This window comes from Poeciliopsis prolifica, unplaced genomic scaffold, assembly GCF_027474105.1.
Source record: "Poeciliopsis prolifica strain line A6 unplaced genomic scaffold, Auburn_PproV2 SCAFFOLD001, whole genome shotgun sequence".
Taxonomy (NCBI): Eukaryota; Metazoa; Chordata; class Actinopteri; order Cyprinodontiformes; family Poeciliidae; genus Poeciliopsis; species Poeciliopsis prolifica.
Window position 1 is genome coordinate 26,009,012 of NW_026562376.1, and position 27,718 is coordinate 26,036,729.

The 27,718-nt window shown below is 39.4% G+C and overlaps 1 protein-coding gene across 3 annotated transcripts in view; it reads left to right on the plus strand.

Moving 5' to 3' along the window:
- The window catches only part of bcar1 (BCAR1 scaffold protein, Cas family member), a 43,340-nt gene extending 16,856 nt beyond the window's left edge, over window positions 1-26,484 (plus strand). For all 3 annotated transcript variants that reach the window (XM_055031962.1, XM_055031975.1, XM_055031968.1), the window contains 7 exons: window positions 11,256-11,969; window positions 17,966-18,115; window positions 19,567-19,662; window positions 19,919-20,296; window positions 21,752-22,624; window positions 23,810-23,899; window positions 25,090-26,484. In XM_055031962.1, the coding sequence (XP_054887937.1) occupies window positions 11,256-11,969; window positions 17,966-18,115; window positions 19,567-19,662; window positions 19,919-20,296; window positions 21,752-22,624; window positions 23,810-23,899; window positions 25,090-25,635 (2,847 nt within the window). In that variant the 3' untranslated portion in view covers window positions 25,636-26,484. The remainder of the gene's footprint in view (window positions 1-11,255; window positions 11,970-17,965; window positions 18,116-19,566; window positions 19,663-19,918; window positions 20,297-21,751; window positions 22,625-23,809; window positions 23,900-25,089) is intronic.
- Window positions 26,485-27,718: the final 1,234 nt, after the last annotated feature.

The following is a 27,718-nucleotide window of genomic DNA, read 5'->3' on the forward strand; positions in this document are numbered from 1 at the left end:
CTCACAAATAATTGAGTAACCAAATAAAAAACTGGAGTTGCTACTTAATCTAATAAAATAATAAGTAATTTTATGTAAGGTAATTTCATTTATATAAAATTACCTTTCAGCAACAAGGAAGTTCAAAATGCTTTTAAAAAGAAAACATGGTATTGTTTACTTCACTTTTAGTCCTAAGTTTGATGTATGAAAAACTACAATCTAGGAAAAGGTACTGATTTTTTTTTCATAACTTTTCTTGATCTGCAAGTAGATGAAGCCAAGTAGAATTTAGAGAGACGGTCATGTTTATGGACTGTGGGAGGAAGCTAGAGTACCCAGAGAGAACCTACACATGACAGGGAGAACGCGCAAACTGAACCTAGGTGCCGGGAATCAAACTCTGGACCTTCTTGCTGCAAGGCAACAGAGCTACCAACGGCACCACTGTGAAGCCTCAGTGACCAGGATGATGGCTCTAAATACTTATTTGAAGATATGAAAACAATGCCTGAATGTGCTATCTGGAATAAATTATACATTCATTTCCCACAGGGAAACTTCAATGAAAGATATAGCAGAATGTTCAATTTAGCCTAAATTATTCACATGTGACTGAATTCAGTAATATTTCCATACTTTGTGGACCAACTGGACTGGATATGTTTGGTGATATTTCAGTCTCAAGTGTTTAAAGGACAGCTTACACAGTCCTAAAATTGGACATAATTTACATGTTGCAATTTTTTTTTCTTTTTTTTCTTTCCGTTGTTTGAAAATCAGCTTCACGGCATTGAGGATGAAGTATAATTTCTTACTGTGGCGATGTCTAATCCAGTAATATCAGTAAACTATCAGTGCTGCTGTCTGTGCAGAAAGGCTAAGATGATATCCTGTCCAACATCACACTGGTGAAAAATATCCCACTCAGGATGGGAAAATGTTCAAATCAAAGTGATCTATGTCTGACTGACTGGCTGCTACTTTATCAGATCAAGATATTTAGACGTTCTGGTTTCACTTAACAGCTGGAAGCCACTCAGATATATCTGTTCAGAATTAACGCAGGTCCTCAGATAAGTTCACTCTGTCATTTTACACTTAAATCTAAACTGAAAGGAAGGGTAGAGCTTAAGGAATTGACTGTGTGTGAGGACATAAATCTTGCTCTTGTCACTGATTTACTGGCTGAGTCATGGAGGCCTGGAATTCCCCTCTGCCCCCAACATGACAAAAAAACACACACTCTACCAACCACTCCACTGCCTGCAGTCTGATGTACTCATACTGCTCTAATGTCCCTCCTGGAGCTGTGAGTTATCTGACCGGTTATCCAGAACCAGCTGGTTAGAAAAGTTCAGACTTTCCGCTGACCCTGACTTACTTCACCTTACAGCTTCTTCCAGAGGCATCATGTGTGACTGATGCCAGTCGGCCACTCACAAGGCAGGCACTGTTCTCTTTCACTCAGAAACATTATGAAACATATGACTAGATTTATTTCATTGTGATCAGAAGCAATATATTTATTTTTTGGAAACCTCAAAATATTGTTTATTTCAATAATTTTTTCAGCTTGGACAAAAAATGTGAATAGCGAACACGGATGGAACCAGGCTGGTATTTACACCTGCTGTTTATTTAGTCACATTAAGTCCAACATGTTCAACATTTTGGTCTGACATTAGTACCTGCTGCTGGCCAAATGATTCTCTTGTGGCCCTGACTGACTTGTCCGCTGGTGTCTGGTTGGCATTTTGCAGGGAGGGATTACTTTGTTAAACAATAGAGGTCATCCTCTTCCCAGCACTATTGTTTCAGCTCCGCTCACTTGGGAATCTATTCTTGTCTTACAAATTTTTGCCCAAATTGGAAGCGTATCACTTCAACTGGTCTGTATTTTTCATTAGCTAAGTGATTACTCTAACTGTCGTCAGTAGCTTGAACTTTCTGACACAGTCGGCTCAGAGTGGAGGTGTTTCCCATACCTAGAGGAGAACTCACCTTAAGATCCATAAATTCAATAAATCATTATAATCTTGACATCTTTTTTTTCTGTTTTCATCAGAATATATCTTGAGTCAGGTCCTTCAACATATTCTGTCATATTATCAAGTAGCTGTTAGCTAGGACTAACCAGGGGGCAATCTTAAGGAATTTCATAATTCAGTTTCATTACATTTTATATGGCTGTTTATAAATCAATCACTTGTGCAACATGGTGAACCCCCCCCAATTCCTCACATGATCTTTTGCGTTACGTCATCTGAACAGTTTTCTTATTTCATCAGTAACTAAAGCAAAATCCCTAAAGATCATCCTCTGTTACATTCCTTTACAGCTCTTTTGTATTTCCACCCATGAAATCCTCACTGCTCTCATTTGAACAACACCATAGCTGTACTTACCCAAACGTGGACATTTATGCCAATAGCAGTTCACACATTCAAGTTAAGAGACTTCCTCCCTGCTCTCCTGAGAGATCTCCTGACTTTGTTTTGTTCTTGTGTTAGAGTGTGGGCATGTAGGCACATTTACATGGACGGAAATCATCAGAATAACTGCCAGATGAGAATCAAAATGCATAATAAGAATGTCCCAATCTGAATATTTAGTTCAGATTCAACTTGATTGGAATGAAATGATAATGTGGTTGGTTTATGCTGATTGTTAATCATGCAGATTGTGGCAAACTGATCTGACAGAAAGGACCTCACTATGATGCCAAGCCCTGCTTCTCAACAACTCAGTTAGATCTCTAATCCTTCACAGAAAAAAGTTTCCATGAACTTTGTAGGGGGTTTTCCTGCTACCGCCATGTAGGACTGTGTGATGCAGTTCCTCATGTCTGTCCTACTTCAGGACATTGTATCTCAGTTTTGTGCAGTGGATTTGGTGTGGCTCTGCTCCCAAACAGTTTTCTCTTGAGTGTGGAGGTTTCTGGTTCTGGTTCAGCCGTCTTAGAGACTGTTGTGTGTTTACTGTAAACTGACTTGATGGTGATCTTACATCATTCAGAGTTCAGCCTTCTGGATTTGTCAAAATTAGTTTGGACATAATCATGTTTTAATAGTTGCATATCTGTTCAGAATCATTCATATCACATACTATGTACATGTTTCAAAAACTTTTAATAGACTGTAAATGAAATATCAAACTGTAAACTGAATTAAGTCTGTTTTGTCCAGATGCTCCCTTCCAGTAACCTCTGAAATGATTTAACTGATTTGGTTTTAAAGGACAACTTTCAGAAATAGGCAAAAATCCACCATTTTCTACGCATTTACAGAACAAGTCTAACTTTGCTCATGTGATGTAAAGAGCTGCAGGTGATCAAATGGATAGAGTAGAAGTAGAACTGCAGCAGTCAGTCAGTGAGGCAGTGAGTTACTGGAGTCGGTCCCGTTGTGATCTGTGGATCAGAACCCTGCAGTGATCTGACCGGACCAAATTAACTTCTGCTAAATGTTAACGAGTTTTTGTTTTAGATGTGGAATAATAAACGTTATTTAATAATTACAGATTGAACTTGGAGGTTGGAATTGCTGCTGGTTGGAAATAGAAATTCATTTTGAACTATTGACATTCTATTCCATAAAACCAAACCACAATTAGTCTGTGATGATTCTGAGGAGTTGCCTTGTTTGTGCACAACTCAATTAATTGATGAAACTACAGATGTGTGTTGTTTCCATCTGAAATTTCAGTACAAATATGGAAATATGTTGCCATATTTACCTCAATTCTCCCAATTATTAAATTTTGAGCTCTTAAAAAAATCCACATGTTGAAATAAAACCCTTAAAAGAAAATGGATGAAATGATCTCATTGATACTGAATCAAAGGAAACTGTCTTTGAGGTTTGGTTGGTGCTGTAGACCAGACTCCATGTAGATAACACTGACATTGAATGATTCTCAAAATTGGCATGGTGTCAAAAAAAAGAAAAAGTGTCATCCAGTCCTAACCACACAGTGTAGGAGTGTGCAGTGCAACAGGGGCGTTGTTCTTGAAGCGCCTCTCAAGGGAGGGGTGTATTGTGTTTTGATGCTATCCGGCGTGTTTTTTTTTTGTTGTTGTTGTTTTTTTTTTCTGAGCTGAATTTCTCAACTCTTATCCCTTCCTGGTTGTCTCAGAGCAGGAGCATGTGCACCGTCCATATGAACAGTGTCTGTCTGTGTATTGTTGTGTCTGGATTGGCTCTCCAGTTAGCTGACAAACAACATGCTGTGAATCACGGCGTGTTTGTCCTGCTGCTCAGTGCTGAGTCACTGTCCACGGTGACGTCTGAGAGGATTTATGAACAAACCTCTGCTTCTATAGCTGTGAAACCAACCTCAGCCAGATTCCTTCAGCTTGGATTCAGTCTTCAGTGTTCAGGACTCTTCTTGCTGATCCAGAGCTGTCTTGAGCTTCTGTGGTTTTAAACGTCGTATCTCAATGTAAAGATGAGGACTTGTGACTGCATCACAAAGATGTTTTCAGCACAGAGGTAAAGCGGGTTTGTTATCGCAGAGCATGTGTGGACAGGTTTTATCTCTGATGTGTAAGTGTTGGTTGGGAAAGCCCTTAAATATATACTGCTCTGTGGATCCTCTGTCATACGTTGAACACAATCATTTCCAAGTGTGTTGTTATTTTCTGGAATGGACAATTAAGAGATCCTGACAATGTGATAAGTGGAATCAAAAGTCCAACAGTTTGAGGATATTAAAACAAAATTATATTGTGAAAATATATTCTGACAATATGAAATATGTTCAGGGTTGAGTTGCTTTAGTTTAGGTGTATGTTTGACCTGGTTAGTTTTCACAGCTCCTCGGATGGATTTCCATTTTCAACAAGCTGAGGGTGAAATGGTTTCATTGATATGAGGATCAGGGAATTGCTACCAAAAATACTCAGTTGGTGTAAGCTTAAGATGTATAACTTCCACATGCTAACATTTTTAAGTTTTGTAAATTTCACTTATTTGAGGCAAGTTTGCTTTTTTTTTAAGTAAGGTGAAGTAATTAGATTTTATTATTTTAAAATGAATACAAAGGAAATACATGAATAGAATCTGTTTTGTGATTTTGAAACTGCAACTTTTTCAAATGATTTTATACCTTGTTACTGGAAGCTGGTGAATAATTTTGGTACCCAGAATTTTTAGCAATTTGCTCCATGACAAACACGTTCAAAAACCTCAGTCAGACTAATAATAAAATATCTACTCTATTAGTAAATACAGAACTGATGCTCTAAGCCTGCTCTTAAAACGATGTTTTTGTGCATTATTTGCCTTTGGTGTCTTGCCAGCAGCTTAGCTGTCAGCACTAGGGTTGTTCATGAAAAAGTAGCACACATAAATACCTCGCTGTGTTGTCTGTAAACAGGTTAAGCAATCCCAGGCCACTCCCACTGGAGCCTACACAATCCTGGCCCGTATTCCTCCTGTTAGTCATAGCCTGAGGCATAATTTTTTTTCATATGAAATTATTGCTCACCAAAACAAATCTGGATCTGCCTCAAGGGAACAAAACTCTGTGTCTATAGGTAAAATCCACACTGCCAAGTCCTATTTAAACAGTTTGTTTCTTTTCTCACCTCCTGCCATGATGGACATTGTTCAAGACTTTGAAAATCAAAAATGTATAGTAGATTGTGTTAGAGAAATGAAAGTTAACAGTTAAATATGTTTCTACTTTTACATTTGTTGACATGTAGCTCTGTTCATGCATCTTCAGTTTGTGTGTGAAACCGAAAAGATCAACATCCTGGGTTAAATTCCTCGTGTGTCAGACTTCTTGGGCTAAGTAAAGTAAAAAAGCTCTTCTAGCGCCGTATCCCTGTAGGGACAATTTAAGATTTTGTTTCCTAAAGCGATACCTGTCCAGCTGCAGCAGGATGATGCTGCTGAGTGAAACATTCTTTCTGTCGTGGAACAAATCAGCCGCACAAATAGTTCTCGAGATCTGACGTGCCAAGACAGGAAAGAATGAGAGGGAGGGAAGAACGGAGCACAGCAGCAAGAGAGCCACACATCAGACTTGTCTCCACTCAGACACTGTCAGCTCCTGCTCCAAAGATTACTATCTGCAGAGAATAAGTGTGCTGCTAATGTAAGCAGAATGTTTGTCAGCAGGTTTGGCTGATGTGATTTACTGCCTGTGGTTGTAAGCTGAGATCTGATCCTGACTCTGAGCAACTTTTACATAGCTTCTGCTCATGAAAACTTTGGGGAAAGTGCTCAATAGAAACATATTGGTCATATTTAAACTGAAAGGCTTTGGGATTTTTCTTTTCTTTTTTTTTATCGTTTTGCTACAATATGACAGTCTTCTGGTGGAGGTGTGTTTCAGTGGAACCAGGTAAACACCTAGAGAAGAAATCCAATTATCCTGTTTCTCATATCAGTCAGATATAAGACACACATGGTTGGATAATGAAATATAAAATTAAATGAGATTTCCATATTGGCCATTTTCATGTACTGGTAAAGATGTAGGAAGAAATAAAATGCGTGAATGTCTAATCACAGCAGTCCACTCAGTCCTTCACTGATGAGTTGATTTATTCAGTCGGGAAAGGAAATGCATTAATAATAAACACTGATCATCATGTTTCCATTTGCAATAGGAGGGAATAACAGCTGTTTTTCTGGTATCACTTCCAAACAGCTGTAGGCTGATGGAGACTCTGTCTGCTGATCACTGCTGTTCTTTATTGTCTTTGTTTTTCTCATTCCAGCCAACCTCGTTGTGTTGAAGGGCTAAACGTGGCTCCTCCACCAGGCCAAGCTGTTCGTTTTAGATGTTTGAGGATTCTGGCTGTGGATCAGGACAACCTTCAGAAAGCAGCCATATTTGTGTAGCAGTTTCCTGACTTCTCAGAATCAACACACACCTGAATGACTTTCCCTCGTATTTGACGTGTCTGTGTACAGTTGACAAAATACTTTTTGGAACTTTAAAAAGTATTTGACTCCTGTGTTGCATGTTTGCTTAAACATTTTAGAACATGTCCTAACCCAAGTCTAGATCTACCCATGATCCTGATCGCTTACTCTCTACGGTAAACACAAACATCTAAAAGTTAGCTTATAGTAAAATAAAGCATTTAATAGTGATACTGATGCTAAAAGTTTAGATGATGATGCCATTGATTATGATTAGATAACATTTCGACACGCTATTTTAACCATTTCTTGCCACTATGTCCCCACCATTTTCCATGAGCTTCAGCTTTTCCCTCTCTAAAAGGGGAGTGTCCAAAGTGTTGCCCGGGTGACAAGCAGAGGCCTCAGGTATAGAAAAATGTGGTGCAATATTTTTATGCGCAATTCAGGATATATAAAAATGAATGTGGCATGAAAGTGTGCAGTTTTCCTGATGGGAAAACATTTTCAGTGGACAATAGCAAACAGTAAAGCACCAAAACTCTCCTAGTTGCACTGAAATCTGTCTCCATTCAGTGATATTTAACCCAGGGAGAATGAGAAAAACCTCCTGTCTTTTCATAATTTTAATCTTTTGTTGTTTAAACTTAAGCTTAACCACATTTATCCTCATACAGGTAACTCTGAAGCTCTTCTACTTAATAATGAAATATGACAGAACAACAGACTGTATAACAAAGACCATCAGGGATCACTTCTAAGTTGTGGGGTTTTTTTGTGGAGATTGATGTAGAGAGTAAAACAACATCAAACATATCATTTTCCCTCTTTTCTTTTTGTCATGGAAGAAAAAAAGACACTTCCAGAAACTCAAACATCCAACTCCTCCTGTGGCAAGGCGGTGTTTGTCCCCAGGGGTCAAACAGGAGGCAAGAGACAAAGGATCTTAGGCCACACACACACACACACGCACACACACCCACACACACACACATACACACACGCATACACATGCACTCACTCCATCTCCCCCCCACCATAAACACACATATGCTCAGATGAGCAACCTGTCTGCGTTGAACTCGCTCCACCAGCTGTTCACATTACTCTCTGTTCAGTGAACACCTTGTTTTCTCATGTTATAAAACACATTTCTGTCCTAGACGTCATTACATAGTGAATACACTCTTTCTAAATGAATTCTTTATACATTTATGTTTATGGTTATGTATTGTGTAAATGACAAAGTCAAAAAAAGTCACATTATATGTTCAGAATTTTTATAACAACTGAAGGCAAGACAATTATTTGATTGTGCTTTAAAATGACTATGTGGCTGGAAAACATAAAGCACTGCCCCTTTAAATAGCTAATTGTGCACAATTTCAATAAGAGTAAAATGTGCACACCATTTTTTTTAAAATATATTTTCTGATTGCTGATAATAAAATCCAGCACAATTCTTTAACAAACAAAGCAGAGTATGATGACTCCCAGCTGCTGCTTGGGAACCTTATCTAACCTTAAAACACATCAAAACAACAGCATTCAGCCTGTCAGAACAGGTGAGCTCAGACACAAACAGACAAACTCTATTTTATATTTTACATAATCGCTCAAGTGAATGCTGTGATCTCTAAAAACACAACATGATCATGATGTGGGAGGTTTGTATGATGGAAAGGACAATGTGATCCATAGATGAGGGTGCATGGTCGCATGTTTATTGTAGAAATATAATCTGAAGAGGCTCTGGCCAAACCCCACTGTCAAATACCCTTCCATCTTACTTCAAGTTCATTTTTACCTCAATAGGTCATCAGCTTATTCGAACAAAGTGTTTATTATAACTTTGTAAAAAAACAAGTTAAATCCAGTTAATTTGATAAAAGCGAAATTTATATTTAATTGCACACTCAGTTATATCTAACACTAAATTGAACTTATTTTAATTTAGTGTCAGCAAAACTTTGACAAAGTCAAGTTCACACATTATTTTTTCAATTAAATACAAAGTTGCTTTGTACAGTGTAGACATGTTGTTGTCTTGCTACCAAAAAACAGACTCAGCAGAATGATATCTCTATCTGTTTTGTTTTTTTGCATTTTTCCTACATTGCAGAAGCTCTGTCTTCAGTTTCTGAGGTTTTTCTAGACCAGACTTATCCCCACTGAGTTGTAATTTGATTCTCCTCCTGTGAATAAAAACGTTGCTGTTTCACTGGTTACTGACTTGAGAGCAAGGAAATTCTGAAACAAAATTCTAAACTTGACTGGAATGTATGAGTCAGCCATGCTAAATGAGTTCAAGTAAACCCATCAGAGGAAGGGGCAGCAGAACACACTGAAGGCCTCAGAATAACATAACAAAGGTTAATGTGATTCATGTCCATTTGGACTTCCTCTTTCTTGATGAGACAACTTTGTTTTATTTCTTTGGACTAAACTGATTTGTTCCCTTGAACTGATTCTGTGCTGCTGTCCTCTTTCTTAACCTAGTTTATTTTTGGAGTCATTGTTTACATTTTGTTGAGACAATTATAAATTATTCATAATTTCCCATTAATTATGGATAATTAGTGGGAAAACTGCCATAGAGTGTTATGAAAGTAAAAGCAGTTGCTTGTTTTTTCTCAGACAGGCAGGACTTTCTGCTCAGGAGTCTGTATGTGAGCGTCGCTCTGGCACAGAGCCAGTACAGCCTGTACCAGTCCGTGATAACTGGGGTGGGACTCTGACGCCCAGAAGGAGTGGACATGGCTGAGGTCTAATGTGAATGACTAATATTGATTTAGTTTCAAAGGGTTCCACAATTCTGAAGGTGTTTCTGTTTGCACTCCGGCTTCCACACCTGTGTGTTCAATCAACTATTGAACCTTTGTGCGGATAAAACCATGCCGTCTGTAACATCACTGTGACTGTGTTAGTAGATGGTTTGCCAATCTGACAAGATGTGATCTCTCTTCTGTAACAACTGATGTCTTCGACCAAAACAGTTCTTTGTTCCTGTACTGTCCTCTGTCTCCAGGACACACCTTAAACAAGGGCATCTTATTTATCTATCAGGCATTATCGATTTTTGGTACAAGTAAGCTAAATTGCAATATGGAAATCCTGTCTTTTTCATTAGACAAAATGTATCAATAAAACATGTTTTCTATCTGAGGAAGAAGTTAGGACCCATAAAGAGTCAGTGCCACGCCCTTTGGGTCAGTGAACCAGTGAGAGACGTCTTCTTTCTATCTGCCAGCCGCTGACATTGGTAGGACTGGGACCAATGTTACCCAGTCCTCACTTTGAGCTCTGAGGTGTGTGAGGGGTACAGCCTGTTTCAAGTCACCCTCAGCATCTCAGTGAGATGGCGATCTGGACTGAGTTCTTTCCATTTCTTAATTTCTGAGCAGTTCCTGGTGTATCATTGTCAAGTTTCAGGGTCCATTCGTGACTCTGTTTTAACTTGTTGACTTGGACTTTCAGGTCTGGACTTGTTAGCAGGTATTTTGAGTGGGCTCAAGTAGACTTTTTTCCATAAAGTGGAATGGCTATTTTCTATTTATTAGTCTCTCTTTGTTGCTCCACCCTGCTGAGGATACACCAGGAAACATATATGATCATTCAAACAACTGTTAAACTCAAGTTGAACCAAAAGAAATCCTAAGAAACATCTTTACTGAACCAGGAGAATGTGGATAAAAATGTTCATAAATTTCATCCACATTCTCCCGGTACAGTAAAGATGACTAGTCGCCTTGCCCACAAGATAGTTCAACCAAATGTCGATGTGCAGCTGAAATAAAGAACTTTAACAAGAAACATTGGGTCTGTATATCAATTAAACTCAATATAATATCAATAATCCTTTCTTAGTGATGGAACCCCAGTCTCCATCAACATCCCTTTAAATTGGTTTGATTTCCTACCCAAAAATAAGTGCCTCCTACCTCCTGCCCTGTCCCACAATTTACTGACAAACCTCGATTCTTTCATATTTGGAACGCTCCAAATTCAGTGGAGTCAGTCCAAGAAAACCCATGAAAAGAGTTTTACAGACCAGAAGTCCCCTGTCTGTTCTGCATATTTGAGATGTGTCCCTTCCTCCGAAGCATTCTTTGTACGTTGACATTTATGTTTGGTCACAGGAAACCCGTAGCAATAAAAATGACTCACCCGGAGTTCGAAGGTTAATGTTATAATCTACATTTAGACGCAGCTGCATGCTGATACTTGTGTAAAGAGTTATCTTTCATCATCTTTGTAATGTGTTATCTGATGTGTAGTAGTGATGTCTGACTACAGATCCGATGTATGACTGATTGATTTGTGCAACTTTTAATGTCATTTAATATGTTATTGGTTATTTTATAACTCCAGCTGTTTGTTTCTGATTTTTGGCAGAACATCTTGGCCAAAGCATTGTATGACAATGTGGCTGAGTCTCCGGATGAGCTCTCCTTCCGGAAGGGTGACATCATGACGGTGTTGGAGCGGGACACGCAGGGATTGGATGGATGGTGGCTTTGCTCTCTCCATGGCCGACAAGGCATTGTCCCTGGGAATCGTCTCAAGATTCTGGTCGGGATGTACGACAGTAAACAGCAGCATCAAGTCACCCCTACCACACCAGATCCAGCTGTTTCCTGTGCAACCCCCCTGGTGCAGAGACCCCTCCTCACTCAAAGCGCATACGCCAAACCAACACCTCCTAACTCTGCATCACCTGCACCAGTGTACGCAAATAAACCCCTTCCTTCAGTTCAGTACACATCCATGCATCCGGCATACTCAGGCCCCAATCCTGTCCAACCAAGCACAGACTCTGTTTACATGATGCCCCCTTCCCATGGCCCCAAGGTGAGCTCCCAAAGTGTATATCAGGTTCCGTGTGGTCCAAACGGATCCTCACCACAAGCCCAACCTGGACCGCCTAAGAAGTCCTCAGCTGTAGGCCACAGACCGTTTGAGCTCCCTGCTCAAGATATCTACCAAGTCCCCCCCTCTGTAGGCCCAGGGCTCAGTCAGGCAACCGCTTCAGCTGGGGTGACAGGAACTGGCCAGGATGTATACCAGGTACCTCCATCCTGGGAGAACAGCACAAAGCCACATGGCAAGGTAAGGAAGAGGAAGCAAATGGATTAAGAATTTCAAATGTTGTGCTTTGCCAAAAACAATAAAAATGCTTTTTGCTTTTGAATTTGAAAAGAGGAATGAATACAATGTCAAACAATGAATCAGAATAAATATGAAAGGCGAAATATGAATTGCAACTGAGTTATGAAAAGCAGCATAAGAGAAGAAGATATTTCATGCAGTGGCTCATTTGGTTTCTCTGACTGCTGTGTTCTGGGTATTGCATTTCTTTAAAACCCTTCTCAGTGTGAATGTGTCTGTTTCTCACTAAAGATAAAAACTATCCATAGAGTTTTGATTATTGTTTAAAGCTTTAAATAATCTAGCTGACAGCATGACTCTTGGCAGTGAACTTGCTGACCAACGCTGTGGTTTTGTCTTTAACACATGAATGGAAAACGTTAAACACATCTGTCATGAAGGCCTTGATAAAAATGTTGTGTTCTTTTGCTGTTAATTTAAACTTGTTTTCTTGAGGCTTTGATTCATTTTTAAAATGCTAATACAATTAAAAAAAAATTACATTAATTTCAAAACTCTTATCCTAGGAATATGACCGGGATTTGTCTGGAACCCCAGATAAAGTTCTGAAGAACAAACCATTTAGAAAAGTGCTGTAAAATGTGACATGCGGAACTTAATACGATGGTAGATTAAAACACACAACAGTGTTTTTTATGTCACAAGGTCAGTACTGCGTTGTCCAGGTCCCTGCTGTGTCCCTGCTCCACTGTCATTTTTTGCAGGATGTATGTAGAGTTTATGTAGAACTGCGCCTCCTGTCTTTGAAATATAGTTTGGGCCCTTCTCACACCTCACATGTGTAACCTCCTTCTTCTCCTGCAATTTCAGAGGTGACGGTAAAAAAAGAAAAAAGACCTGAGAGAAACAAGTTCATGTCAAAGACAGGGAAATATAAACTGAACAAACTCCCTTTGTCTGTCATCCAGGTTTTTTTGTTTAGTTTTTGTTTACCAGTTAGAAATTGGTGCAAATATTTATTGCAGCCTGATACTGAGACTTTTATAAAATGATTTTCAAAAGTTGAATATACATTTTCTTTAGGACTTTATGGAAAATAAGGATCAAACTACCTTCTTAAAACCATTTCTTCCTTTGTGTAAGAATCTCCACTCAGTTTCAAACTGGGCCAAAACTTACTAGTCCCACAGTAGAACACCCTTTGACATTTAAAGGGGGTGAACCTTATTTTAGCCACACTCATTAAACATGGTATTCCACATTTGTTGCTTTTAATTTGGAAAGAGCTCCAGTTGGTTTTTAAGTAAGTGATGCCAACACCATCAACACGCCAACATGGTCGGTGTAATTTCAACTTGGAATCAACATGTTGACAGAAGTTTTGGAGATAGTACAAATTGACTAAATATGCCAAGACCTTGACCTTGGCTGTTGCACATGTTTTTGTAACTATTCACCTCAAACATGTTTCTTTTCACAACACTGGAGGATCAGATAACGTGAGATGTTGTCCCTTTGAAGTTTGATGGTGACAGATGTAGAAAAACGTCAGTAAACTTCATCCAAAGTTGTGATTTCTGGCAAAAATATCAGCAGTGGGATTCTCAAAATCCATTTGCCAAATCCACCAGGAAAGGTAAAAATTATGTTTGAAAATGTTCATTGTAAAAAGCAGAACAATTATTTTGCATGGAGCCAAACAATACAAATGCATCGAAATGTGTTTGGCAAAAAGTAAAAAGCACTGGTAAAAAGCAAAACATGACATGAGAAGCATAGAAACGCAGCAGAGCATCAATAAATGCTCCTGTGTGTCTTTTATAGGTGGAAGAAGGGAAACAAAAGGATTTGTTAATTATTCAGCCTCCGTGTCTCGGTTGGATGACTGAGTTCTTGTGTGGCAGCAGGTGACGAGCAGATCATGTGTGTATTTTAGACGTACAGATGAGTGTGTGTTTAGTGGAGGTAATGTTGCTGCCTTACTGCCTCTGAAAAAGTGACCTCATCTGTGTTTCATTGTCTGTCTGAAAGTGCTTCATGATTAATTGATATTCAGAACCCCGAAGAACTTTTATTTCTAGTCTCCCAAAAGAAACTTAAGGGCAGGCTAAGGTTAAGGGTCAGGCTAAGAGAAAAAGTTAATTACAAGAATAGATATTGCTCATGATACTGCTAGAAAAAGGTTTTGCGGGAATGAGCTGGAGCTGGAGGCAATGGAAATGATGTTGCTGGTTGTTGTCAGAATTATATTTTTGGGTTTAATTCTTCCTTTAGTCTGTGGACCAGAGCCCACACCCTGGTTTCATATTGTTCATGCTTAAATCTTCTGCACAGGGCAAAGATAGAAAGCCTGTAAAGAAAGGGGGAGCCTGAACTGTTCTGGTAGTGAACGGGGGAGGGACATTGTTCAGAGCGAAGGTCATCTGTTGAACAAAGACTACTGCTTGACGTCATCAAGAACATGGAACAAAAGGAAGCATCCCAGCTCGTGCCGCTCACAGCTTGTTTGAATTTTCAGGCATATTTTCATGTGGAAGAATTCTCCGTCACTGTGTGTGAATGCACTTATTGTTTATAGGTCAGAGTAGCTGCTGCTTTTATGAGAGCGCTGATTCATTCAGGGATCACGACACAGACTTTCTCTTTGCGGGATATTTAGGTCAGCAAATCTGGAAGTATAGAGCCATCCTCAGGCAAATCTGATGTGAGAGTTGAGGAATGAAACCAATCTGGACATGCTGACAGAGCTCTGTGTGCTCAGTGTGTCAACAGTTCTCATTCATTTATTATTTCAACGCTGAAGATGTTCAACCAAAATTAATGAACAATAATGAATGGTGAATAATGAAGTTGCAGGGCCTGCATAGATGAAGCTTTGAGTCTACATTTTTGACATAAAACATCTGAAAACTAATTTTTGTGACAAATAAAAAGCTGGTTTTATCAGTTGCTGCTGCTGGTTGCTCAATGCATTGTGGGATATTTTGCTGGCCAATCCTGACTGTCAAATATATAAACCATTGACCTAAAAAAAAAAAATAAAAAAATCAATTATTACAACATATAAAAACAAATGAAGCTTTGTTGTGTGATTTCAGTATTTCTGATGGATTATGGGTAGAACTTTTTGTTTTGAAATACCGAATGATGCACAATAAAGACAACAAATTGATTTTTGTTGTCTGGATGAACTTAAAAAGACAGGCTCTTAGTACATAAACAATTTCTTTTCTGAAAAAAAATTACAATAAACAGATATTTTTGACATCAATGTCAAATATATTTAAATTTTTACACAAATATATTTGTGTAAAAATGCTAACTTGAATTTTTATTGTTAATAAACAATTTCTTTTCTGAAAAAAAATTACAATAAACAGATATTTTTGACATCAATGTCAAATATATTTAAATTTTTACACAAATATATTTGTGTAAAAATGCTAACTTGAATTTTTATTGTTAATTTCTCAAATTTATAAAAGTTAAATTTACTTCACCACAGGAAAAACTAAAGCTAAAGAAGATTATCAATGCAGAAATGATGAGCATATTATGTAACCATGAAAACTGCAGACCTGACAGTTCTAGAGTGGCATGTTTGTGTGTGTATGCGTGTGTGAGTGTGTGTACTTGTTTAGCTATCCTATTTAGGAACATTTCAGGCATATTTACTAACCTTCTGAAAATCGATGAGCCTTATGGTGATCAAGGTCCAGTCCTAATACAGTGGACCCCATTATTTAGGGTCAGTGGTTAGAAATAGATGAGTTACAATTAAGATCAGGGAATATGTCTGAGTTAGGCATAAATGTAGTTCCTAAAATGAATGGAAGTCAATACAAAGTTCTAATATGGGTAGAAATACAAAAGTCAATATGATCAGTTAATCCAAACTTACACTTTCATTGTGTGTAATGAAAGTGTAAGTTTCATTTCACACAAGTATGCATGGTACATAGTTGGAGGCCACACATACATTTTGTTTTGGGTGCTTTTTGTTCACTAATCCAAAATAATTATATGCGGATCAAGAATAAACCAAGTTTTCCGGCTTAAGAAGTCAGGTTTTTTTCCACATGTGCCTCTAATGTTGTGTTGTTAAATTGTAATTGCTAAAACTAAAATTTGTGAAGGTCAAAGGTCAGAGCTCAGAAGGAGGTTTATATGAATGGAGTGAAAAAGATGTTTCTCTAGTGGTCACCATTGATCCATGGCTCTAAACATGATTAAATGGCTTTCTCTCTCTCTCTCTCTCTCTCTCTCTCTCTCTCTCTCTCTCTCTCTCTCTCTCTCTCTTTCTCTCTCTGTCTTTCTCTATCTTACAAACACACACATGCACGCACACATGCATGCACATGCGTCCATGTGTATGTGTGACAGAAAGAAAGGGAGACATCTGGGTCGAAGCCAACTGCTGCCAATTGTGCTGAAAGCCTTTTTGACAAACAGGATGACTGTTGGTGTGACACAGAAAGGAAACGACTCTCTGCTTTCTAGATTAAGCCTGGAGCTTCAAAGCATTCATTTTGAGTCATTAATTTCAGAAAAAATACCTTTCAAAAAGTTAATATATACATTTCCAGTATGAAATTTCCTGACAGTTCTCTGGCATTTTAAAATGCTTAGTCATTTTAGAATGAACTCATTGATTGGCTTAGTTATGGATAAGGGCAGAACATTTATCATCAACAGCATGTTGATGATAAATGTTGGCTCTTTAAAGAAAAAATTATTTTTACATAAATTAACTTTGAGTTTTTTGACAACATACAATAAGTATAAATATTGTGCATGAGTGATGGTCAACACAGAGAAAATACTTGAAATCACTATTTGATATGACCGCTTCAGTGTTAGGTAGTGCGAAAGTTTATCAAAACAAGTGGTTATGATTATTTAATGTTGAGATTTCATGAGACCACAGGTTAGTGATGCTTAATAAAAAATTTAGTTTATTGCGTCAAATATTGGTATTTAGTAAAATTACAATTGATTATGATTAATTATAACCATAACTTCTAAATAATGTGATACATTTTCCTAATGGTACAGGAAGCATCACCAGACACACAGGAGAATCCGAAACTCTCAACATGAACCCGAACACTGAGATTTCCCTGAATAAATGTGACTCTCTGCTTCCTAGCCGAGGATGTTGTGAGGTTCCATCTGGTCATGTGTTGGGATTTCCCAGGCTGACAGGTTGACTCTTCACTCAAACCATATAACTCACAGTTTAAACAGGAGCACAATAGGTCAGCCTGGTTCCCACGACAACAACGACTGGACTCCTGGTCTGTTGTTATTGGCTGTTTTTTCTGTGTCTGTTCTGTGTTGTGATGAGACAGAACACCTTCAGTCTCGGTCCATTCAGTGTGAAGACAATAAATTCCCCTTCTTACTCAAAGATGTTCAAGTTTTTTTCTCTCAGGAACTATAATTTAATTTTAAAATTGCATTGCTGAGTGTGGCAACATGTTAGAGTGGCTCTGTACTTTTTTCTTTTTCAAAACTTCACTCCTGCCTTTCTAGGGGAAAATGGCATTCTTTTGGACAACCATTTCTTCTTGTTTTGGATGCTGTTTAGTTGGACGGATTGTTGGCACTATTTTTTGTACTTTGCTATGTTGTCATGATGTGTAAACATAAAGACAAGGTGGTTTACAGCAGGCGACAGCTGATTAACATTGGAAAAGTTGAAATAATAACCGCAACTGAAGGCAGAAATCCCAGAGGAGTTAAAAAGGAGAGCAAGAGCAAAGAGGAGAGACAGAATTACTCTGACTCGGCTCTTACCTTTGCAGGTTGTCATAGTGACATAATTGTATGCTGCTCACAGCTTGTGTGTCATAAAGTTTGGAGTTTGATTTTTTGGGTTCTTGTTGTTCTGTCCTTCTTTGACTCAAGCTGATGCAGATTGTATTTTTATAAACACTATTATTTTTCTTATTTACAGTCTAAACTGCGTTGTGTCCCTGTGCTGCTGTGTGCAGGTGGTTGTTCCCACTCGAGTGGGACAGCTTTATGTGTACGATACACTGAAAGCCGATAAGGACGAGTATGACGTCCCACCCAGACATCAGCCACCGGCCCAGCAGGACATTTATGATGTTCCACCCACCCGCCAGCAGTACAGCACTCAGGTCAGTGTTTATGTGTGACTGCAGTGAAAACTGTTTGGCTCAATGGGCTGAAAAAAGTGAACTGGCTAATGTTGGTTGCTGTAGAACCCTGTTGGTACTTTCTGTAGAAGTTCACCTATCAAAGTATTATAGCCAGTTTTACAACTCCGCTTTTTGTAAACATTGTCAAAAGCAGATGATTCAGATAAATAACTATTATTATTACAGTTTTTTTTATGAACATCCAGCATAGATTTGCTCAACTATGAACACACTTTGCACAACGCTGTACACACTTGCATCCTTTTCACACTGAAATCAATCAGACTTTCAAATGAACACACTATGACCTAAATGATTAAACTGAGTGAACAGGTGTGCACACGCGCACTCACACACCCAGACACGCATACAACTGAATAATGAAGGGCACCCAACAAAATATAAAAAAGATCAACTGAATTTAATAGAGCTTTATAGACTTTGATGAGGCTGGATTTAACCTGAGTACATGAGAAGAAGAGGAAGAAATGTCATTGGTCACATGACTGCTGTCAGTGTGTCATCAGGGCAGCATGGGGGGAATGTTACCCTTTGTTTATTTTATGTATCACAGAATGGGGTCCTCCATCATCAGGACAGTTTAGGTCCTTACAATGCTGAGCTCATTCTGAGGCAGCTTCAAACTAAAGGGACCAGATGAGACACATTGTTTCCCGAGACAATGTATCTTTTCACTGTTATGCTGAGCTCTACAGCTGGCTTCAGCTCCAACTTACAGTTACATATTCTGCTGTTTCCTCTCTTCCTGAACCCTGAGTTCTTCTCAGCACAAGGGTGGAAGATGTAAGATCTCTGGATGGATGTTTGATCGCTGATCCACTGTCAATCGTCAACTTTAAACGAAAGTCAACCTTTTGGACCATAATTCAACGACAAATTCAACGACAAATTAACATGTTTTGCTACCTGGGAACCCATTATCCACAAACAGTCAGTAATAATATTTACAGACAAGTGAGAAATGTACAGAAAACAGTCACAATCCACTGATCCCAACTTATTGTGCTTAATTTAAAAGCACTCCCAGTACTAAAATCCCAGGTAGAAAAATGTAAGTTGATGTTACTACTTGGAATTCCTCAGATGTTATATTAGTAGAGATGTTTTATCCAGACCTTGCCAGTCGACTCCAGAAATATCTCAATGTATGCTGGAGTCATAATCTGTCCTAATTCTCCTAATTCTTTGCCAAATGGAAGTCAGAAGCACACTCTTTTGTGTAGCTCACACAGAGAGGAATCTTAAATGGGCTTAATGACACTAATAATCATTTAAGTAAGAAGAGACAGAAACATGTATAAACATGGAGATAAATTTGAACATTTATGAATGTGTGGTTTTGTGTTGTTCCAATTTCATGTATGCTGTAACAAATTATGTACAAATTTTGTCTTTTCCACTTTTCTTAGGTGTATGACACTCCGCCTATGGTGGTCAAGGGGCCATCTAGTGGTCAAGACATATATGACACCCCAGCGATCACAGACAAGAACCCCCAGCAAGCTGTAAGGCTCTGTTGGGCTGCAGAATATAACTGTTACCTAAAGCTGCTGACTTTTAGTTGTCATTAATTAACTGCTCCTCCTGAAAAAGCCTCAACATATTGCATTTCTAAGCATAAGTATTTGTATTTACCAGTCATTTCTATTTCTCAGCCATTGTGATGAGCAGTTTTATTTTTTGATATGATGCAAGAACATCAAGAAGACATAAGGTTTGGACCAAAAATGTAAGTGTATTTTGGTTCTTCTTTCCCTTCAGGTGTACAACTTTCCCCCCTCAGTGAGTAAAGATGTTCCTGACGGTCAGTTAATCAGGGAGGAGACCTATGATGTGCCGCCCCACTTTGCCAAATTGAAGCACCAGGTTCCCACCGCTCCTGGCCAGTACCAGCACAACAACGTCAGTGATGATGATGAGCCGCTAATCCCAGAAGATGTTTATGATGTTCCGCCTCCTATTCTGACTGAGAAACATCACCGGGGGGAGAGGGGTGCAGTCAGCCAGGAGATCTACGACATCCCAGCCACCCTGCGCGGCGGAGGCCTCCCCAGCCAGGATGTATACGACTTCCCACGGGAACGAGAGGACCGAGGCGGCGAGAGGGGAGACCAGTACGTCTATGATGTCCCGCCACAGGTAAGAATGCTTCAGTGTGTGGTCCATTTTACCTTCATGCATTCGTTGTAAAGAAGTGTCCAGGTCACTCTAACACATGTCGATACTTTTCAATCATTTTTGTCTTGCTGTTAACAGAGTTTCTAAACTTGCAGTTGATATTGTCTTGATTGCATAGATTCAGAAATTTTACTTTGGCTCAGCTGAAACACATAGCTTTTGTGGAGACTCTGTGAGTAGTTAATATCTTATATCTTGCTATACCATGTGAATGTTTTCACATTTTGCTAAGTTGTAAACTCAAACTTCTATTGCATTTTTGACCTTTAGTGATATACTCTCTAAAAAGTCTATTTGGGTTATAGTTCATGTTCTGAACTTATTTACATTAATCTCACTTAATTCTTTTCGTTTAGAGATGACAACTTACTTTTTCTGTGTGGACTTAATCGAAATGTCACACATTTTTAACTTAAAACATCCTTTTTACTTTGACTTGAAACAGGCTAAATCCTTCCTCTGTCCATATCCCCCTAAATGCTGGGTTGGAGTTCAGTGAAATTTTTGAACATTCTATCATATATTATTGTATATTGTAATATACTTATCAACCACCTCTGCTAACAGTCTAGTATTGGAAAAGAGGAAGAGGTTCGGAGGAGCCTGGTGAGGAAGTGACATGGTCTCTGGTCAAAACCAGACCGTCCTACAGCAGTTCTCCTCTCTAAAGAGTAGCACATTTTACAAAAATTGTTTTATCAATCACTTCCAGTCATGTTTGCAGCAAACAGTAATGTGCATACACCCTGTGTTTAACACTGAACTCTATCTGTTACAGCGACCTTTTCAGACAAAGCAAAATCGAGCATGGTGTGTGTTATCTGATCAGAATAAGTTAAACAGAGTTGAGTAGTACTCATGTAAATCCACTAGATAGCAGCATGATCCTTACAGAGAGCAAAACCAACTCGCTCTTTAATTTAAAAGTAGGAGATAAACAAATGTTCTTCCTCTTAATGTTTTTCCCATTCAGTATTTTAAGTTTGCCTTAAAATACTCTCTTTCCTTTGTAAGGTGAAGTTCTGTTACAGTGTAAAATATCTTAGTACAGTATTTATTTATCATACTGTGGAGAATGAGAAAATTATTATTTATTTGGTTTGAGGCTTGAGAAATTTCATAGCAGCCTAAATATGTAGTAAAGTGAAGTAATGTGACAAGCTGTTGGTTCGGCTCCTAAATATTCTACCTTATTTCAGATCTAGGCTGCACCAGGTGCTCTCTGGTGTAGGTAAGAGAGCCACTATCCAAATGGAATAAACTTTCAAAAGTTCAGCCAATCCTTCTATTACTCATTTCATTGCATTTGACAGTCCAGTTTCTTGGTCAGTTGTTCATCAAAATGTAAATCCATTACTGTTAATATATGTACATAATTTCTGAAAAGTTGTAATCAGCATCCACGTTGTTCTCCAGGTTGTCCGTGATGCCCAGTCCAATGCTGAGGAGCTGACCATGTCATTTAAGCGCCTCTCTGCTTCAAGCACAGGAAGCACACGGAGCAACCACTCTGCTTCTTCGTTAGACATGGTTCCTGTCCGGGACACGTCCTCACTTCCTGCCTCCGGCTCCATCCAAGGAAAACCGCTCATGCTGGACCTTGATCAAGCCATGGAGCGTCTGTCTCGCCTGCAGCAGGCTGTTGAGTCCAGTGTTTCCCTCATGATGTCGTTCATCACAGGCAACTGGAGGAGCCCTGCTCACCTGGATGGAAACCTCACAGCCATTCATCAGGCTGCTGACCGGGTGCGAGCCACGGTCCGAGACTTCCTAGAATTTGCTCGAGGTGCTGTGGCAAACGCTGCCCAGGCCACAGACCGCTTGCTGCAGACCAAACTGGGTCGGCAGGTTGGAAAGATGGAGGAGGTCTTCCAGAGTTTGATTCGGCACAGTCAGAGCTTAGACAGCATCTCATGGTCACCCACAGCACTGTCCACTCCGACTCCAGGAGGGGATGACTTAGATCGACTGATCATTACAGCGAGAGGGATCCCTGATGACGCCAAACAACTGGCCTCCTTTCTTCACGGTAACGCCTCACTCCTCTTCAAAAGGACAAACCGGCAGCAGCAGCAGCTGCCCCTCCCTCCAATCCCTGGGGAGATTAGCGGTCACATGACAGGATCAGGTAGCGGAACCTACCAGGGAGGGGAGAAAGTGCATATTCAGTCACGGCCCCTCCCTTCTCCCCCAAAATTTACATCTGCAGAGGAGGAGGAAGGAGTGGACAGACCATATGAGGTCACAGAGGAAGGCTGGATGGAGGACTATGATTACGTCCATTTACAGGTACACAACCGCCGTGCAAGAAGCTGAGCTAGAAAATCTATTATGGCATAAGTCTCTTCTACACAATATCTTCTGTCCATATCAGTGTGATGTGTTAAATGATTGTTAGGTATGGCAAGCTCTTTTACTCAAATTACACCATTTTACTTGGCCAAATAAGAAAAAAATAGATCGTGAAATTGCTCAACATGGGATCACAGATGACAAGTTCTGTATTTTGCACCAGGTTGTGTAATGGATGTAAAAATACAACACCTGGGATTCATTGCACCATCTGCTGTTAAAAATCTATTATACTATCTGTTTTTTAGACTCCATGCTTACCAGCTGCTGTCTTTGCTCTTTGATGCAAGATTTATTAAATAAATTAAACAAGATTAAGCTTCCTACAAACCACTCATAAACTTATTATTGTGATTGAAACAGTCTTGTTTTATTGGCTACTGTATCCAGAATTAAATTATTTGTTTAAAAATATTAAATTATTTTTGATAAAACAGCAAAGCAAAACAAAAGTTGTGAAATTGTGTTTCTGAAAGAGGGAGATTGAACAAGTCACTACACTTCTGATGTGGGAAAGTGACACATTCCTGTTAGTTGGATGTTTCTTAGGATCAGGGATCTTCTTGTCTTGTTTGCCCATACTGAGAGCTGACTGGTTGAATGAGCTTTGAATCTGTTTGCTGGGGAAATAGCAGGGATGACTTATTGCTTTATATTTGATCAGAAAACATGTACAAAAGATACCAAGTACCATTTATAACACCTGGTATCATAATGGATATCCAGGGATGTATTTTTACACCATATGGCGTCTTTTGTGTCACCTGGCATAAAATTGGACACAAATTTGGACACAGGGTGGCATAGTTTTATGCCTTTTGTCCAGGATTTAGCTTACCAACTGCTATAATGTGAGTATAAGAACTAAGGCGTTGGGTCTTTACATCTCACGATACATATTCATGTCTGTGTCACAACAACCTGTAATTCATATTGTGAAGATGAAGGGGGAGGCCAGTCTGAAGATATTGTCCCCAAATATTTTCATTTTAATTTAAAAAGAAAGCATTAAGCAGGTTGATACAGAATTTTGTGGCAGAGGGAGCAATGCTATGGTGGTTCTAGTCTCCAGTCAGGAGGAAGCAGAAGCTGTAATGTAATATGTTTGCTTTGGTTTGGAAGGGAAAAGAAGAGTTTGAGAAGAATCAAAGACAGCTCCTGGAGAAAGGCAACATAATCAGACACAACAAGACGCAGCTGGAGCAGCAACAGGTTTGTGTTCTGCTGTTTAACAAATCAAAAGGCATCATGAAGTGATACTAGCTTGGAAAAAAAGAGCTGTTAATCAGAATTCCCTACATCTGAATAGAAATATCTTCACTATTTTAGATTTTGTCATGTGATAGACCAACACAAAGTGTTGCTTATGGTTAAATGCATATTTATAGTTCTGTTTCTACCAGCTTAGCACACCTAGAGGCTTTGCTAAGTTGCTCAAAATGAGTCCGAATGGATGGGAAGGGTCTGCGACACCCTGTGGTCTGAGGTCTGGCTGCCACCGTCCATCTGGAACCCACTAACTGTCCACTGGAGTGTGTATTTCTTCCCACAAGCCTCTTGGCTGCTGCTCTGATCATTGCTTTCTCTGTCTGATCTGTCAGTCCAGATGGACGTCCATGTCCTGGCAGGTCAGCAGCTGGTCCATCCTCTCTCCATGCCCAGATGAAGGAATTGATCAGAGCTCTGGGATGTTGTTGTAGAACCAAACCACAGTTTAATCTTCTTCCCAGCTCTCCCTCTGACCTTTCTGCTGGGTTCCATGATATTTTTTTCAAAATGTCTTCCAGTTCCAGTGTTAAATGTTCATTAGAATTATATAGTTTATTGATATTTGAGGATGTGTTCTTGCATTATTATGCCATTACCATTATATTACTTCAAAATGATCGCAAAGCAATAATATTATTGTGTATCGCAATAACTTCTGGAACAATTTATCGTCCCACAAAATCTGTTCTTGTGACAGGCCTGTGTCACAAGAACTGCTCCACTATTCACACTTTTATTTGCAAAAGAAGTAACTGAACATCTTTCTTCCTTTATCAATGCACAATACTTTGTGGTGATCTATTATATCGAAGCTCAATAATACACTAAAGTTATGATAGTAGAATGATAATCACTTTCATTCATTTCAGTTAAATTCTGTCTGTTTTTTTAGTTTTGTTTAGTTCTAGCCATGGTGGTGAAACAGGACACCATGTCAGCCCAGAACCTCCTGGTCAGAATTCTAGATTCAGCTTTAAAAAAAAAACATCTGAGGAAACAGAACTTTATAAAATCTTTGAACATTTACCTGATTCCTAACGGTTTCTGTGTTTATGGCGAGGTGTCTAATCATTTGTGATCCTTGGTAACTTTGTCTCCAACGTTGCTCCTTTGTTTTTGTTTTTTCTTTTAAGATCAAACAATTTGAGCGGCTTGAGCAGGAAGTCAGCCGACCAATAAACAATGACATGACGGGCTGGGTCCCTTCTCCGCACCATCCTCTGGCCAACCAGCTGTCCACGAACGGCGCTGGAGAGCCCGCGTCCTCCAAGTTGTGTCATAGTGACCGCCAGCTCCTCCTCTTCTACCAGGAGCAGTGTGAGCAGAACATCACCACGGTTACCAACGCCATTGATGCCTTCTTCACCGCCGTCAACTCCAACCAGCCGCCAAAGATCTTCGTGGCGCATAGCAAATTTGTCATCCTTAGTGCGCACAAGCTGGTGTTCATTGGGGACACGCTATCGCGCCAGGCCAAGTCTCCAGAGGTGAGGGGTCGCATGGCCCAGAGCAGCAATACCCTGTGTGAAAAACTCAAAGACATCGTAATCAGTACGAAAACAGCTGCGCTGCAGTATCCGTATGCTGGAGCAGCCAGAGAGATGACGGAGAGGGTGAAGGAGCTGGCCGGCTGCACGCAGCAGTTCAGGATGGCCCTGGGCCAGCTGCTGCTCATGTAGGAAGCCAAACCCAAACTGCACTGTTCCACACACAGCGGTGGGGGCCAGAGGGGAGGTGGGGTATGTCCTCTGAGTGGAGCTCATGCACACTCCTGTTCTGAGGTTGGACTAAACCCAGGACTTTTTATCAGTTCAATCCTGAGACGCAGCAGTAAGACTTTCTGGAGTCCTTGTTCACTGGAGTTGAGCCGTCATCTCTCTTCCCATCCTCCCTGTTCTCACTGGGATCATTCCTGTCTTCAATGTTTCTCACTACACAGCAGTACAGGAACATTATGGTAGGTGGGCTGTAAAATAATCAGTGTAAATATTTATCTTCCCTGAGACGAACTGAAAGAACAATCCATCGAAAAATAACACTAAATGTTCCTTTTTTAAAGAAAAAATTATGAAATCATAATTGTAGCCTAAGACCATATAAATCATTGTTATTAATATTGCCTCTACTGTATAATTATGGCTCTGATTCTTGATCTTTGTATCATTCTTGGTAGGGATGTATAAATTCCAGATGTTACGTATAGCTCTATGTTGTAGTGAGTGCCTCCATTCTCCATCCCTTACACACATCTTTCAATGTCACCTGATGAGCTGCGGTTGTCCTGTCAACTCTGTGTCCAAAGTGGCTCATGCTATGATAGCAGGTCCACCTGAGTGCCGCTGCTGCCCAAAAGACACCCAAAGCCCTGAAGCTGCATGTGCAGCTATTATAATATCAGTGCCATTTCACAGGATTTTCTTTTTTTTCTTTTTTGACAAACTGTGTCTATGTTGTTTTGTAAGAGGCATGTATTCAACTAAAGTGTAAAAGGTTAAAAACCAATGCAATTAAATTTGCTTTTTGTCTTTCTTCTTGTGGTTATGGTGAAAACATTGACAGCAGCTGAGCCTGCAGAGCAGCGTTCCAGTCAGAGGATGACAATGAAACGCTCCAATCAACTGCGGAAAAGTTACAAACAGAATGTTCTGAAAAGTCTCATAATTTCATACTATTTGTTTCAGAAGGAATAAATATGGTTCACAGACTGTAGAGACATTTGAAAGCAACATTTGTAACTGATCTAAAGTTATGTTTAAAATATCATCAGGTCATCATCACCTCACAGATCAATTGCTGTTTCAGCTAAAATGTTCATTTCTACATGGAAAAAACATTTAATAATGGAAAACCAACAAACATGATGTGTGTTCAACAGCACAGCAGTGGAGGCAGTGAGTTCTGATTCCAGCGAATTCCTTTCTGAAAAGGAATTAAATGAGTGACTCCAGGGGCTTTGCTGTAGCGCAGGAATAGAGCGCCCCCTATGTATGTGACAGTGACACATACATGGTCTTTGCCTCATGTCTTCCCTCTCTCTCTTTCCTAGCAGACCTCTCTCACATAAAGGCCATTACAGCCAAGAAAACCTTTAAAATGAGTGAGATATCATTCAGAACAACAGAATCTCTCTGAAACTCTTGATTGCAAAGGAGAACATAAATGAGGCTGCTCACACAAAATGATTGAAAACAGGTAGAAATAAGTAAAAGTAAAATGCAATTTTTCTTCAGATTACTCAGGATTTTAGATCTTGGCATTTATGACAGACATATCAGATCAATAAGATATTGCACATTTTCTAAGAACAAGGGAAAAAAATTAACAGAAAGGAAAAAAATGGGATGTTGATGCTTTACAGTAAGGCAAAGGCATTGTCAGAGACGAAATAACAGTCTTCCACTGGCAGGTGAAGCGTCTGACTGCTGGCTGGGAGTAGAAATAACGTGTCACACACACACCCACACACACACACACACACACACCCACACACACACACACACAGGGAATCACTGTCACTGCTCTCTCAGGAACTATCTTAACTGAAAGCATAATGACCATAAATGGCTGACCACAACAAAACCGTCAGAGGTGGACAGCAGAAGTTACATCACCTCGATTTTCCTACCAATCACTGTGATTTTAATGTCACATCATGTATTATATACAATATGTTTGATGCTGACTGAAGTTTTTGAGCTAATTTTTAATCTATTTATTTAGTGTTACCAAAATATTACAAATCAATAACATTAATAGCATCAG